The sequence below is a fragment of the Octodon degus genome, unplaced genomic scaffold (assembly GCF_000260255.1).
Source record: "Octodon degus isolate 3935 unplaced genomic scaffold, OctDeg1.0 scaffold00004, whole genome shotgun sequence".
NCBI lineage: Eukaryota > Metazoa > Chordata > Mammalia > Rodentia > Octodontidae > Octodon > Octodon degus.
The window spans coordinates 3,238,803-3,252,849 of record NW_004524580.1 but is presented as its reverse complement, the minus strand read 5'-3'; the positions used below and the strand labels follow the sequence as shown (position 1 = coordinate 3,252,849).

The window sequence follows — 14,047 nt, the reverse complement described above, 5'->3', positions numbered from 1 at the left end:
TTTATATGTTTCTGCTGGATGGTTAAAAAAATTTTTTTTTTTTTAAAATTTTATTTATTTGTGTGTGGCCAGCTCAGCCCACCAGGGCGCCGGGCTGGCTGGCATGTGGTGCTGGGGGATTGAACCGTGGTCCGAATGCTTTGTTGCAGCTTGTTCTAAGTAGGTGCCTTAGACCTCTGAGCCATCTCACCAGCCCATCTGCTGGATGGTTAAGACCAAGATAAAGGAGGACCTATGCAACAAGAGCTGTAGCTTTTGGGTATGATAAGGAAGGTCAGTGAAATCCCCTCACGATTTATCCTGAGATCCTGTACCTCAGATTGTAGAACCTTTGTCAGTGTCAGCTATGTGGATGAGTCACGGCCATTGCTTGGCCAATGTGCTCTTTTTGAAAGCCTGAGAGAATGTTTTCTCTCCATGTGACTCTCCTTAGGCACACTCTACATCATCAATCATTTTCCCCTTTGGCCCCATAATCTCCTTGATCAGAAAATTTGGGACATTACTGAGTTATATGATGTTACAGTACAAGTTCTCATATGTCCTGAGTCTTAATTGACCTTAGAAGGCTAGGGCCAAAATGTTGGCTTTCCTTGCAACCCTCCTAGTTGTGGGTTCTTAAAAGCATTCTAAATACTCTTCAGGTTTTCTGCTGTGGGCCTTGGAGTGTTGTTGGGCTTTTTTTTTTTTTTTTTTGCAGAACCGGGAATTGAACTTAGGCCCTTGCACTTGCCAGGCAAGTGCTTATTCTACTGAACTATATGCCCAGCCCCAGTTGTTGGGCTTTTGAAGTTTTGTTTGCTTGCTTTTTTTGCCTTGGAGTTTTCTAAACATGGATTTATTTCATCTGGGTTCTAATACATGTGCTGCTGAAGTATGCACTTTATCTGGGTTCTAAATATACTTTCATCTGGATTCTAAATATATTTTCTGATTTTTAGAAAAATGGATTTTTTCCCTTTCTTAATCTGTATTTTGCATCACAGTCTTACTAGTTGTCTTAATCTATCTTACTGTTTCTTGGAGCCTTCATTCGTCTTTTGATTGGCTTTTCCATATTTTTGTTACTGCTGCTCATCTTCATTGGATAGCTCGGGTAGGATGCTTACATAGTACACCCCAGCTCTGAACCTTATTTAATCGGTTTGCTTTGTTCCTCCTTTGTTCAGTTGATACATGGTTCATTAAAAACTTTTTCTTTGATCTGGGTCCTTTACACCCTTAATACTTTGTTTTTGTAAATGTTGGGTATGATGATTTATATGTGAGATAAATAGCTCAGTTTATTATTATTATTATTTTTTTTTCAAACTTTTATTGATAAACAGATAGCAATGAGACAGTTTCAAATCAAATCGGAAGTACAGTTTCAACAAATAATACACTGCACATATTCTTCTTAGTGGTTAATTGCTGTACAAGATGCGGACTTGTGATCCTATTTACAAACACCATTAGAACAAATCATTCTATTCATTAAGACAATGCAACTATATATCTATCCCAACCTCTTTGAATACACAGATACAAAATGGACATTCATCTGTATACCCCATTTTTTCTAAGTTCCATTATTGAATATTATAGGTGTGTAAACTCAGCAAAATATTCTAAAAGAGTCCAGTAGCCCATAATAGCCTTGGGTCTTCTGTTTAACTGGCAATGTCAGAAATTATTGACCTGAGTCCCCCACAGCTCAACTTAACAGCATGGCTTTATTTCTTATATTTCGACTTCATACTTTTCTACTGGATGGTTAAGACCAAGGTAAAGCAGGACCTATGCAACAAGAGTTGTAGCTTTTTGATCAGTTTATTATTTTTTAACTTTTCTCCTTGTTTGTTTAATCTTATAATTTTTGGCAAAAATAATATCTCGTTAATTTATCATTGTCCCTGTAATCTTAGTTGTGAGGTTATACATTTTGAAGCTGTATTAGTTAATTTGCTTATTTCTTGGAAGTTCTGTTCTTTTTAGCTCTAGCACTTTAATCTTTGCCTTGTGTTTAGTTTACTGTGCTCTCTTTCTTTTTTCTATTTCCCGCTCTATAGCTTGTTGCCCTCTGCTGGCTTCAAAGCTAGTGCATGCTGCTTTTAGTTACTGTGTTAACCTAATTGTAAATTCATTCACTCTTGTTGATTTATTAAGTTTACCAGCACCTGTAGTGTTTTATTTTTTTTCTAGTCATTTTTTTCCTTTAATGCAACATACTGCACCATGTTTACATAGAATTTCTAGTATTTTTACATCTAATACTGCTTTTAATGAATGTAAAAGTTGGCTACTGACTGAAGCCTGATCAAATTTTTATCTCGCTTTCCCATCTGAACGATAGCTTGGCTATAAAGTTGTAATTTCAGTTACTTGTGCAGTGTTTTTGTTGATGCCTGGAATTAATGTTTCCTTTTTCTTTGTAAAGTTATTTGCATTTTTCTACTGAACACCTCAGATTCGGCTTTTGTCTTTGATATTAACAAATATTACTAAAAGTTTTCTAATTTCTTAGGCTATTTGTCCCGTTTGTGTTAGCTGTTGCTACTTTTGCCATCCATATGTGAGAACGTTTATATTTTCTTTCAGCCTGACTTTTTTTTTTTTTTTTTTTTTGTGGAACCTGGGGATTGAACTCAGGCCCTTGTGCTTGCCAGGGAAACGCTTATTCCACTGAGCCATCTCCCTGGCCCCTCAGCCCGGCTTTTGAGAGAGCTTTTCAATTTCAAAAACAGGGTCTTGTTAACACAATTAGAGTCATAGTGATCCTCCTGTCTCAGTGCTGGTGTGGTAGGCCTGTGCCACCATGCCCAGTTTTGGTGACCGGCATAACTTGTGGTACTGTGGATTAAACCCTGGTCCTTGTGCTTGCCAGGCAGGTGCTTAGACTGCGGAGCTATCTCCCTAGCTCTCAACTTCATAAACTTTTTCTTTGCTTAAATCTATCTTACCTAATTTGGTAATTTTAGTGATGGTATTTTCATATCCCACCTTATTTTAGATTTCTTGGTTTTGTTTCATAATACTTGTTCTTTTAAAAAAATGAAAAATTACCTATTTGGTACAGGGTCTCGCTACACAGCTTGGACTTGTAGTTTTCCTTCTCTCACCCTCAGATCTTTCATAGAAATTGAAAGGAAAAAAAGAAATCGTATTAGGTTTCTAGTTATTTTGGCCTTTGAGGTCAGATAAAGTGGACAGGGTCAGTTATTCTCTTAAGAGTATTGAGGGGAGGAATGAAGATCGGATTGTGGTCTGCAGTCCCGAAGTTCAAGGAAGGGGCAGGATGAGCCTAAATAGGATGCTTGTTTATGGAGATATTTAGTTGAGAATTCTAGGCAGTCACTTGGTTTGCTTCATGTGTGTGGGCTTTCCTTTGGTTGTCTAATCCATTATACCTAACTTGGATGGGGTGGGAGGAGGAGCGCTTTCATCAGTGATAATTGTTATCATTGGAGCTCTGGAATTGGGCTCTTGTGAAGGGTGATAGGAATGCTTGTTTTCTAAGCAAGAGCAGAACTTTAAAGGTTATTTACAAAAATGGTTTTTCCCAGCCTATTCTCACTGTCACCTGCTGTAGCTGTCCTGACTGGGTTGCCTTCAGTTTTACTCAGAAGTTGCTTAGTTTGCGTGTGTGTGTTGAGGGTATATATGGTTGAAATAGTTGTTTTCTTCTTGGTTTTAACATTTTTAGGGTCAATTTTGGGATGGGAAAGACATTGTTTTTTCCTTTAAGAGAAAGTAAAAAATATTTAAAAAGTTTTGTATTTGTGATAATCTTATCAAAATACTGGCTAAAGAATTATTACTTGATTTACAAAAAGTCTGTAGCAGGAAATTTTAATAGATTCTGGGTAGACTATAGAGATTCCTTGACATCAGGTAAACTTACGCAGTGTGAACATTTTGCAGCGTGGTAGAAGGGTTGATTGTTTTCAAGGAACTTTGTAAGCTAAGTGTAATTTTAAAAAACTTAATGCCTCATGGCATATCTTATGACAGTTGGGTTTTACTTCCATAAATTTGTTACTTACAAGATTTAAGTGATTTTTAAGTAACAGATTGAGATACAAATTTGTGTTCCCTCTTAATGTATTTTTATGTAATTTCAAATACCAAATTAAGAAAGTAATGATATTGTATGCTCCTGTCCTTCCCCCTAATTAGTACAGGTGAGTTGTAAATGTAAAAAAAGAAAATGGAAGAAACTTTTATTTTTTTGTGGAACCGGGGATTGAACGCAGGCTGTTGGACTTGCCAGGGAAGCGCTTATTCTACTGAGCCATCTTCCTGGCCCATAACTTTGTTAACTTAGTCTCAGTTCAAATACTCACAATAAACTAGGTTAGTTGTCATCAATAATAGGTTCAACACTGAATTTAATTACATTTAGAGAGGTTAAGTTTGACTAAAGCGATTTTTTTTTTAAAAGTAAATTTCCTTGATTAAGTTTCTACTTTGAAACTATTTTACAAAGGATCCATAAGTTTATATCGATGTTGAATCACTTAAATGTATCTTTTCCTTTATGCATTCACATTGATGTTTCCATTTCAGTATGATTAAAGAAGTGTGACTACTGTGATGCTATGTAACTGGTTTCTAACCTTTCAGCTTGCCTAGGGTAGTTAAAAGAAGAGTGAATGCTCTCAAAAACCTTCAAGTTAAATGTGCACAGATAGAAGCTAAATTCTATGAGGAAGTTCATGATCTTGAAAGGAAGTATGCTGTTCTCTATCAACCTCTATTTGATAAGGTAATATTCTCTACTATTTATCTAAAGTATTAGGAGATAAACTTGGAAGTAAAACCGAGTTTTCAGCTGGTTTAGTACTAAAGTGGGTGTTAGAATGCTTCGGAAAACTACCAAAAAACAATGATCATTGTGGTTTTTGTTAATTAAATCTATTGGAGTCTTTAGTGAGAAATCTCTTAACATTAAGCTTGGATTCCAGTGTTTCATGCAGACTTTTGTTGTTGTTGTTGTTGTTGTTGTTGTTATTATTATTATTATTATTATTATTATTACTTTTTAGCGATTTGAGATCATTAATGCAATTTACGAACCTACAGAAGAAGAATGTGAATGGAAACCAGATGAGGAAGATGAGATTTCGGTTAGTGTCAACTTTATTCTAGTGTATTTTTAGATGATAGGATTTCTTAAATTGTTTGAAATGTTAGCATTTGTTGATGAACTTACAGTATTTTGTAATTAGTGATTTTTTTTTTTGGCAGAACTGGGGATTGAACTCAGGCCCTTGTGCTTGCCAGGGAAGTACTTATTCCACTGAGCCATCTCCCCAGCCCCTAGTGATGTTTTTATACCTATGAAATGGTCTCTTGTAAGATTGTAGTGCAAGAGCTGGCCAGATAGCTCAGCGGAGTAAAGCGTCTGCTTAGCAGGTGCAGGGGTGGGGTTTCGATCCCTGGCCTGCTGTGATAGCCTCGCTCCAGGGGCTTAGCTTGCTCAGAGGGGAATTGAGACTGGGCATGGTGGCAAGCGCCTGTAATCCCAGCACTTGGGAGGCTGAAAAACAGAAAGGATCACTATGAATCCCATTTGTGCAGTGAGACCCTGTAGACTCTGTACTAAATGACATTAAAAAAAAAAAAAAAAAAAAAAAAAAGATTGTAGTGCAGGTGAGTCATACCTAGTCATTCTTTCCTTGTATTTTTAAAGTATTTCAAATTTATATAGATTTGTTTCTTTTGAATGTTTAAGATAACAAAGGATTGCTGCCATTTTTCAAGTGGAGACTTTCAAATGACTTGGCACTAGTAAATGTTAGCTGTGATACAAATGTAGTGCTGTTCTATGACTACTTCCTAGTGTTTGTATTCTAATATTTGTAGATAGAAGAATATTTTGATTAAGTACATCACAGGGTAACACACTAGACCAGTGGTGGAGAAGTTATGACATTTGTGCCTCTGTGGGCTGTTTTTTACATTGAACACTGTCAAAGATTCACCATCATTGGTTGCACTACCCAGTATTTTGCTTTTCTTGTTTGCTGTGCTTTAAAAGACTTATACTTCTCTTTATAAAATGTTTTTTCCCATGCCTCTTGGTCCCAGTGGTCTTTTTGGAGAGATATGGTAGTAGGATTTTTTTTTTTTTTTAATGGTACTGGGGTTGAACCTAGGGCCTTTATACTGAGCTACCATCCCCTGCCCTATCTATCTATCTATCTATCTATTTATTTATTTTATTTTGAGAAGGGTCTACGTTGCTCAGGTGGGCTTGAACCTTCATCCTACCTTAGTCCTACCTTAGCTCCCTTAATGATAAGGGAATGTACCACCATACCTGTCCTAGCAGCAATTTTAAGGGAATAAAAGTCTGGAATGAGTAACAGGAGTCTACATAACTAAACTAGAATTTTTATAACTAGAAAGTTATACTTGGTGGGTTTAGGTGAGTTGATTTTTTACACTGCGGCATTGCTTGTTAAGGAGACTTATATAAAAGAGTTGATAAAGAGAATTAATATTGGTATTCCATAATATGTCCTGCTATTTGTCAAGGAGGAGCTGAAAGAAAAGGCCAAAATTGAAGATGAGAAAAAGGATGAAGAAAAAGAAGATCCTAAAGGAATTCCTGAATTTTGGTTGACTGTTTTTAAGAATGTTGACTTACTCAGTGACATGGTTCAGGTAATTTTATTCCTAAAAACACCAGTTGACCTGCAAGGTAAACTTTGAAATTTAAATGACTGTGACTGATTCAGTGTTGACACTAGGACAGGTATGGTGGTACATTCCCTTATCATTGGTGGTACATCCCTTAAAAAAAAAGATTGTTCTTTTTTGACATAGCATAATCTGTAGAAGTGGAGTTTTTTTTTGTTATTGTTTTGGAAAGAAGAGTCTCACTGTGTAGTTCACCATGGCCTTATACTTGGAATCATTCTCTGCCTCAGCCTCCTGAGTGCTGGGATATAGGTATCACTATTCCCAGCAGCTTTTTTATTCAATTTACAACCAAGTCAGCTACAGTTCAGTTTTTAAAGTCAGAAGAGTGAATAGTCCCATTGGTAATAGATACAAATTGATTGATGTGTTCTTGTAAACCAGTGCATTGTCTTTGGATTACTTAATATGAGGTAGGGGAGAGAGGGAATCTTTAGCTTTTTCTGTTGCCCCAGAAGATTTTTCTTTTGGAGACTCTAGTACTATTCTAAGGGAAATTTGCAGAATCTGTGATTTTATTTATTTAATTTATTTACTTATTTCTTTTTTGTGAGGTAGGCTCTCACAAGGTAGCCCAGGCTACCCTGGAACTCCCTGTGATCCTCTTGCCTCAGTTTTCCTAGTGCTGGTGGTGTAGGCATGTGCCACCCCACCTAGCTAAAATTTGTGTGTTAAAAGAATATTGTGAAGATGTTTAACTCTTTCACAATTGTATTGTCCTCTTGCCTCTTCAGCATTTCTAAAACCTCTCTCTGCTTTTGGAGTCCTGTCTTGTTTCCCTGTCTTGAGATTGCTAGACGTTCTTTTAAGAAAAAGAAACCTCAGTGTAGTGACTGCTTACTGCCTTACTATTTCAGCAAAGTAGAAAAGGGAGAAACCAGTCACAGGAAACAAAAAGCAGTCATGCCCTCTTTAGACAGTTTCCTTTTTTTAGGCTGTTCAATTTGTATAATAAGGATGTAGTGATTTGTTTTGTCTGTTTTTCTCTATCGGTGGCAGTAGAACTAGTATCAGTGTAGTCTGTAATACGGAGAGGAAATTTTAAGATTAATTAGTGTAAAAGAGTTACTGTGTCTCCATTATCTTGTATTTGCTTAGTAACATTGGTCTTAAAAAGCCATGTTAATTTTATTACTCTTTTAATTTTAAGGAACATGATGAACCTATTCTGAAGCATTTGAAGGACATTAAAGTGAAATTCTCAGATGCTGGCCAGCCTATGGTAAACAAACAAACAAACAAAAATCTTTGAAATATTTTAATTTCCTATTAGATAAATGAAATAATTTTTTTCTTTAAAGACAGGGTTCTCTGTGTATATAGTTCAGGCTGGTTTTGAATTCACTATGTAGCCCAGGCAGGCTGCAAATGTGCAACAGTCCTCCTGTATCAGCCTCCCAAGTGCTGGGGTTCCAAGTGTGTGCCACCATGCCCAGTGAGAGGTTTTATTTGGCAGAACTGGGGATTGAACTCAGGCCCTTGCGCTTGCCAGGGAAGCACTTATTCTACTGAGCCATCTCCCCAGCGAGAGGTTTTAAAAAGAGTTGACATTCAAGAGTTAGGGATGAAGGTGAGAAGAAGTGCTGCTGAAGTTCTGTAGTGAGAGGAAGTAAATATCGATGTTGTCAGTTGTGATGCTTCATTTATTTCTTTTCCTGCTGTTTATTTAAACTTTTTGAAATACAATCATTGATAGTGGGTAAAAGTAGATAAAATAATGATAACATGCTGAGCATGGTGGTACATGCCTGTAATCCCAGAGAACGCAACATGAATAAGTAATTATGTAACTATTAAAAGTCATATACCTGGCAGTTCATAAAGAAAACGTGTTAGCAGTCTCTTACTCTGCCAAGAGAAAAGCTAAGAATCTTTCCTAAAAACTAAAAATATTACATTAAATATGGGCAAAGTTACTACAAAAATAAGCTGTAGGTAACTATGGTTGAACTTTTTCGGTTCTAGTTTCATATTTAAAAGCCTCCTTGAGACTGTTCTCTGAAGTGAAATAAATTGGACACAGATGTGCAAATACATTATTTCTCTAGTATGAGAAGCTGAGAGTGTAAATAAGGACCAGAATGTACAGTGGGTTGGTGAAATACTAAAAATGTTCAAATGGGGAGGGGAACAAAGGAAGGGAAGGGAAAAGGAAAGAAGAGGAAAAAGTGAAAATAATAGAAAAGGAAAAAAAATGGAAACAAAGCTTTTGTAAATGGGGAAAAGGTTGAGTGGGGAGGGTAGGGGAAAGGGGGAGAAAAAACCAAGTTATATTGTATACACAGATTCTCAGTGAAGAGTGTGATGTGCATATCTGAAATCACCAATAAAACCTGATTGGAGAATCCCTATCCCCAAAGCCTCCTTTGTTGGGGAGACGGGAAAGAAGAGGGACTTAAGTCAATGATGTATTCAGCCCAAATGATAGTTGTAAATTGAATCTAAATTTAGTTTAATTTGCACCTCATTTTGCTATTTTTAACATAGTTTATGGTTTTTCTTACATTTACAATTCTTTACATTGTAAAAGCCAGATTCAACTTTGTGAATGCATTAAAATTTATGATATGAGAAATAAACTAATTTTTATGCTTTTTTAAAAAGAGTTTTATCTTAGAATTTCACTTTGAGCCCAATGAATATTTCACAAATGAAGTGTTGACAAAGACATATAGGATGAGATCTGAACCAGATGATTCTGATCCCTTTTCGTTTGATGGACCAGAAATTATGGGCTGTACAGGGTGAGTTAGTTTTAGTACTTTAACAGAATGTTACATTTTTTTTCTCGTGCTTACAGTTTGTAATACTTGTATTTCCATTGTGTGTGTGTTTGCTACATACAGTTTATTTTCAAGCATTTCAGTAATATGTATCCTTTTTTTTCCTTATGTATTTGGTACAGGGTCTCACTACGCAGCTCGGACTTGTAGTGATCTTCCTGTTTCCAGCCTCCCTAGTGCTGGGATTACAGGCATGCGCTACCACTCCCAGTTGGCTTAGTGCCCCTGAGGGCTGGGCCAGATTGGCATGTGGTGCTGGGGATCCGAACCCTGGTTCCTGTGTTTATCTAAGCAGACACTTAATCCACTGAGCTATCTCACCAGCCCCCTTCAGTTTTCTTAATGCCCATAATTATAGCCATACATAGTTTAGTAAAAGTGCACTATTATTTTTTTTAGACTAGTTTTGCTAATTTGTATTTTAAAAATTTAGAAATAAAACTTTCAGTGTTATTGTGATAAAATATTTGAGCCAGTTACCTGCTCAGAAAACTTGAAAATTATAACACACCACTTCTAAAAATCTAGTAATTGAAAGTTCTAATTATAAATTTTTTTTCCCTTTGTTTTGCAAGGTGCCAAATAGATTGGAAAAAAGGAAAAAATGTCACTTTAAAAACCATTAAAAAGAAGCAGAAACATAAGGGACGTGGGACAGTTCGTACTGTGACTAAAACAGTTTCCAATGATTCTTTCTTTAATTTTTTTGCTCCTCCTGAAGGTAAACAGTGTTTTTAGTTTGTTTATTGATGGTTGTTTTACTATGAACTTCTTTGAATTTCTTACTCATTTGAATTTCCTTTTTTCAATTTTGCAGTTCCTGAGAGTGGAGATCTGGTAAGTGGAATTGTTAATTTATGAAGTTGTTTACTGTATATGAAATTAAAACTGTGCTCCTCAAAAGTAGAGCTTTGTTTAGATGGTTGTTGCTCACAGTGTGCCGAGGGGTTGAAGTTGGGGCCTGTTGGGCTACATCTCCATCCTGCTTCTTTACAGATCTGAAAGTGCATTCTCCATGATAATGGTCTCTACTGACCAACACTGACAGGAAAATATTTTCTTCCTTAATGAGAGCAGTGTATTACATCATGGGTACTACTTACTGAACTCTGAACCCCATTCTGGTTGGAACTCTTTGCTGTCTTTGTTGGTTCAATGGAGACAGATTATCACACAGTGGCCATATTTGTTCCTATATGTGGCATATGATCAAAAACTGACGTGTTCCTGTTCTTGCCATAGATTCTGAAGTGAAGAAAAGCTTCCAAGTGTACAACAGGCTCCAGGGATAGGCCAGGCATCAGTTTGTTTTTTGTTGGCCATCGTTTTTAAGTTAACAGTGGTAGTTAAAATAATTTTACATATATGTGAAATTAGAAATTGTGTGTTTGGTTTAGTTGATTTACTGTATTTATCAAGTAAGAACTACTTCAGCATTAAGTAGACTTACAAACTATACTTGACTGCAGCTACTTGGATACTATGTTCTCTGGTTATGTCATATTTACTGTATTCCTAATGTTATTAATGAAAGCCTTGAGTTTTTTTCTTATGGTATTCTAATGTGTTTTCAAAGAAAAATTGCCCTTATGTAACAAGTTACATTAGAGTTTGCTGTTTAAGCCCCTCCAAAAAACTAAGCAATAGTTTCTTTTTCATCTTTTGGTGGTTCTAGGAATTGAATCCAGTGCCTCATTCATGCTATGCAAGTGTTGTACCATTAGCTACATCTCTGGCCCTTGTACTTATTGCTGCTAACTTCTTTTTATAAAAGGTCTGTAAAAGTAGCAGATGTACATAACTACTGGATTAACAGGCATATAAGCTAATTTTAAATTGACAAAGTAGAATGTAAAGTGGCTGCTTCACAGCCACTTTAGCAGCTTCTTCTTCAAGACTTAAGTGTGGATATTTCACACACTTCAAATTGCAGTTATTCTCAACTTTTGTGCTTTTATATTCTTTTAAAAACAGGATGATGATGCTGAAGCTATCCTTGCTGCAGACTTTGAAATTGGTCACTTCCTACGAGAGCGTATAATCCCAAGATCGGTGCTGTACTTCACCGGGGAAGCCATTGAGGATGATGAGGATGATGTGAGTAAACCAAGGCCTGCAGTAACGTGGGTGGGGAGAGCTTGGAGTTCGGAGGAAGGTGGGCTTGCAGCCAGGATTGGTGAAAAATTAGACGGGAGTTGTAAAACATAGGACATAGGAAAATTTAGTATCAGGCCAAGTAGTAATAATCTTAGATATGTTTTCTAATCCCCTTAGGATTTTCAGATTTACCTTTTTATCTGCTAGTAGGAAAATTAGAGTTAGTGAAACTTGTAGGTTTAGTTAGTGTGACAGCTCTGTGTTGGATTTGGCCACATAAAATACGACTAGGACTTTTTTACTGTTTGGCATTTTATTTTCTTGCAATGTGTTTTGCACAGAAATACAAGTAATACTTACAGTTGCCTAATCACATTTTATCCACATAATTAATTTTATAATGTTATAGATAATAGCACTGAGTGATTTCCTACAGCTAATAGATGCTTTAATTTATAATCAGTCACTTTGAGGTTTTGTTTAGTTTTCACTTTTTAGATTAAGTGTTTAATATATGTGCCACTGAAGTGTTTATAGGGATAGGTGTTACGCTGTTCTCACGCATTGTATTCATTCACATTTATCCTGTTTTCCCTTCAGTATGATGAAGAAGGTGAAGAAGCGGATGAGGTAATGTTTACCAAATGAACAAATAATTCTGTTTAGCACATTGAGAAGCAAATTGAATGGCTTATGTATTCTTTTGCTATAATCATTGTGATTTGGGATAAAGTTGGAAAATGCGATTTTAGAATTCTACAGCCAAACAATGTATGTATAAGGTTTCAATAAATAAATTACAAAAACTCAGCAACATTTTTTTTTTATTTCAAATAATTTTGTTCTGCTGCAGGGTTATCAGCTCTTTGAAGAAGTCAAAAGCTGCAGTAAACTTTTTCAACATTGGCTGCAGTAAATCTTTTCAATAAAAGCTATCTGGATGTCTCAAGTTGTGTTGGGAAATTTTTCATATTAGAAACTTGCCAGTTAAATTGTATTATCACCAAACTCTGTAATTATGAAAAATCTGTTGACCCATAGAGTAAATTGCATTGAATTTCCCCTACATTATGAGCCAATTTTTCCTGCTGTGTGCCTGCTTCATGGATGCATTTTGAACTTTAATATAGGAAGGGGAAGAAGAAGGAGATGAGGAAAATGATCCAGATTATGACCCGAAGGTGAGCAAAATTAGTGTTTTTTTTTTTTTTAAATTCAAGGCAGGCTATAGTAAAAATATTGTTTAATTTCCTCCTCTACAGTTACTAGCAAAGCCCACTGTTGAAGACCTCCCCTCCTGTTTAGTTATTACTTGCATTTTGAGTGGTACACAAATCTTTTTGCACTTTCCTTGAGAAACATTAGTATTAATGTTTCATTTGTCATAGTTTCAGGCCAGTTGAGCCCCTCCCCCCACACACATACATACTGTACTTTTTAATGACATTGCTTTGGGATTTTTTCCCTGCAGTTTTTAAGTTTTAAAATTTGCAGTCTTCTCTCTAAAGGAAAGCTTATAAACAAAATTAGTTTTAAGAGATTTGCATGTTAGAATGCTCAGGAACTGGAGAGTAGTGTTTTTAGATTCTTCCAGCCATTGTTACTGTGTAGTACCTGAGATTCCCAGTCAGTAGTTCCTGGGAATTTAATTTGTAATATCAGGGTTGGTATTTACTTCCCACAGAGTACATAATGAATTAGTCAAGATCATTGAAACTTAAGATCTGTCTTCAGTTCATTCATGTGCATTGATTCCCTGACTTACAAACATTTGAGCTGTACATCTGTAGGTGTACTGTGTAAGACTCACTTTGTCGAATGAATTGCAACTTACTTTGTAAGTTGGGAATTTGCTGCACTCTGTGTAAAATACCTAAGTGAGAGATTATGTAAGAGAGTGATTTAAAATCAAATGGTGTGATAGGTAGCATCTTTGAAGATAAAGGCAACATAATTAAATTAGTTCTATAAAGTAAATGAAGTTGGTATCTGAAGGTAAAAAGACAATATAATTATAATTGATAGAATGGCTACCAAGTTATTTTGTTTTGAAGATGATTTAGTGTATCATGGGGGTAATTGTTCAATGTTAATTTTAGGCTTTGTTACAGCATTTTGTTGACTTTGTAAAATTTGCCATCATTATATCTTTAGGTAAAATTTTGACAGAAGTGAGCTATTGTGATAGTTAAAGGTAGTTAATTACTGTTGAGAGGTACATCAAAGCAGGTAGAAGTTAGATTGACTTCTTGTTTTCCTTTAACAGAAGGATCAAAACCCAGCAGAATGCAAGCAGCAGTGAAGCAGGATGTTTGTGGCCTTGAGGATAACCTGCACTGTAATAGCCTAAACACAACTATTATTTACTTACAGCCTTATGTTTTTGTATTTTCTTGGTAGAATCAGTAATTTTTTTTAAAGGAATTGACATTTTAAAGCCCAGTTTGTTCTAACTAGCATTTTATCTATAGTTTTATTGT

General features: G+C 35.8%; 1 protein-coding gene across 4 annotated transcripts in view; it reads left to right on the top strand.

Annotated features, from left to right (window-relative positions):
* Nap1l1 (nucleosome assembly protein 1 like 1) overlaps window positions 1-13,983 on the top strand; it is a 22,971-nt gene extending 8,988 nt beyond the window's left edge. For 2 of the 4 annotated variants that reach the window (XM_023716071.1, XM_004623743.2), the window contains 11 exons: window positions 4,606-4,747; window positions 5,028-5,108; window positions 6,523-6,651; window positions 7,838-7,909; window positions 9,292-9,431; window positions 10,046-10,191; window positions 10,288-10,307; window positions 11,445-11,567; window positions 12,168-12,197; window positions 12,698-12,748; window positions 13,834-13,983. In XM_023716071.1, coding sequence (XP_023571839.1) covers window positions 4,606-4,747; window positions 5,028-5,108; window positions 6,523-6,651; window positions 7,838-7,909; window positions 9,292-9,431; window positions 10,046-10,191; window positions 10,288-10,307; window positions 11,445-11,567; window positions 12,168-12,197; window positions 12,698-12,748; window positions 13,834-13,869 — 970 coding nt within the window. In that variant the 3' untranslated portion in view covers window positions 13,870-13,983. Of the gene's footprint in view, window positions 1-4,605; window positions 4,748-5,027; window positions 5,109-6,522; window positions 6,652-7,837; window positions 7,910-9,291; window positions 9,432-10,045; window positions 10,192-10,287; window positions 10,308-11,444; window positions 11,568-12,167; window positions 12,198-12,420; window positions 12,668-12,697; window positions 12,749-13,833 lie in introns of those variants that run through there. The other 2 variants (XM_023716066.1, XM_004623744.3) reach the window with 2 other exon arrangements.
* The last annotated feature ends 64 nt before the right edge of the window (window positions 13,984-14,047 follow it).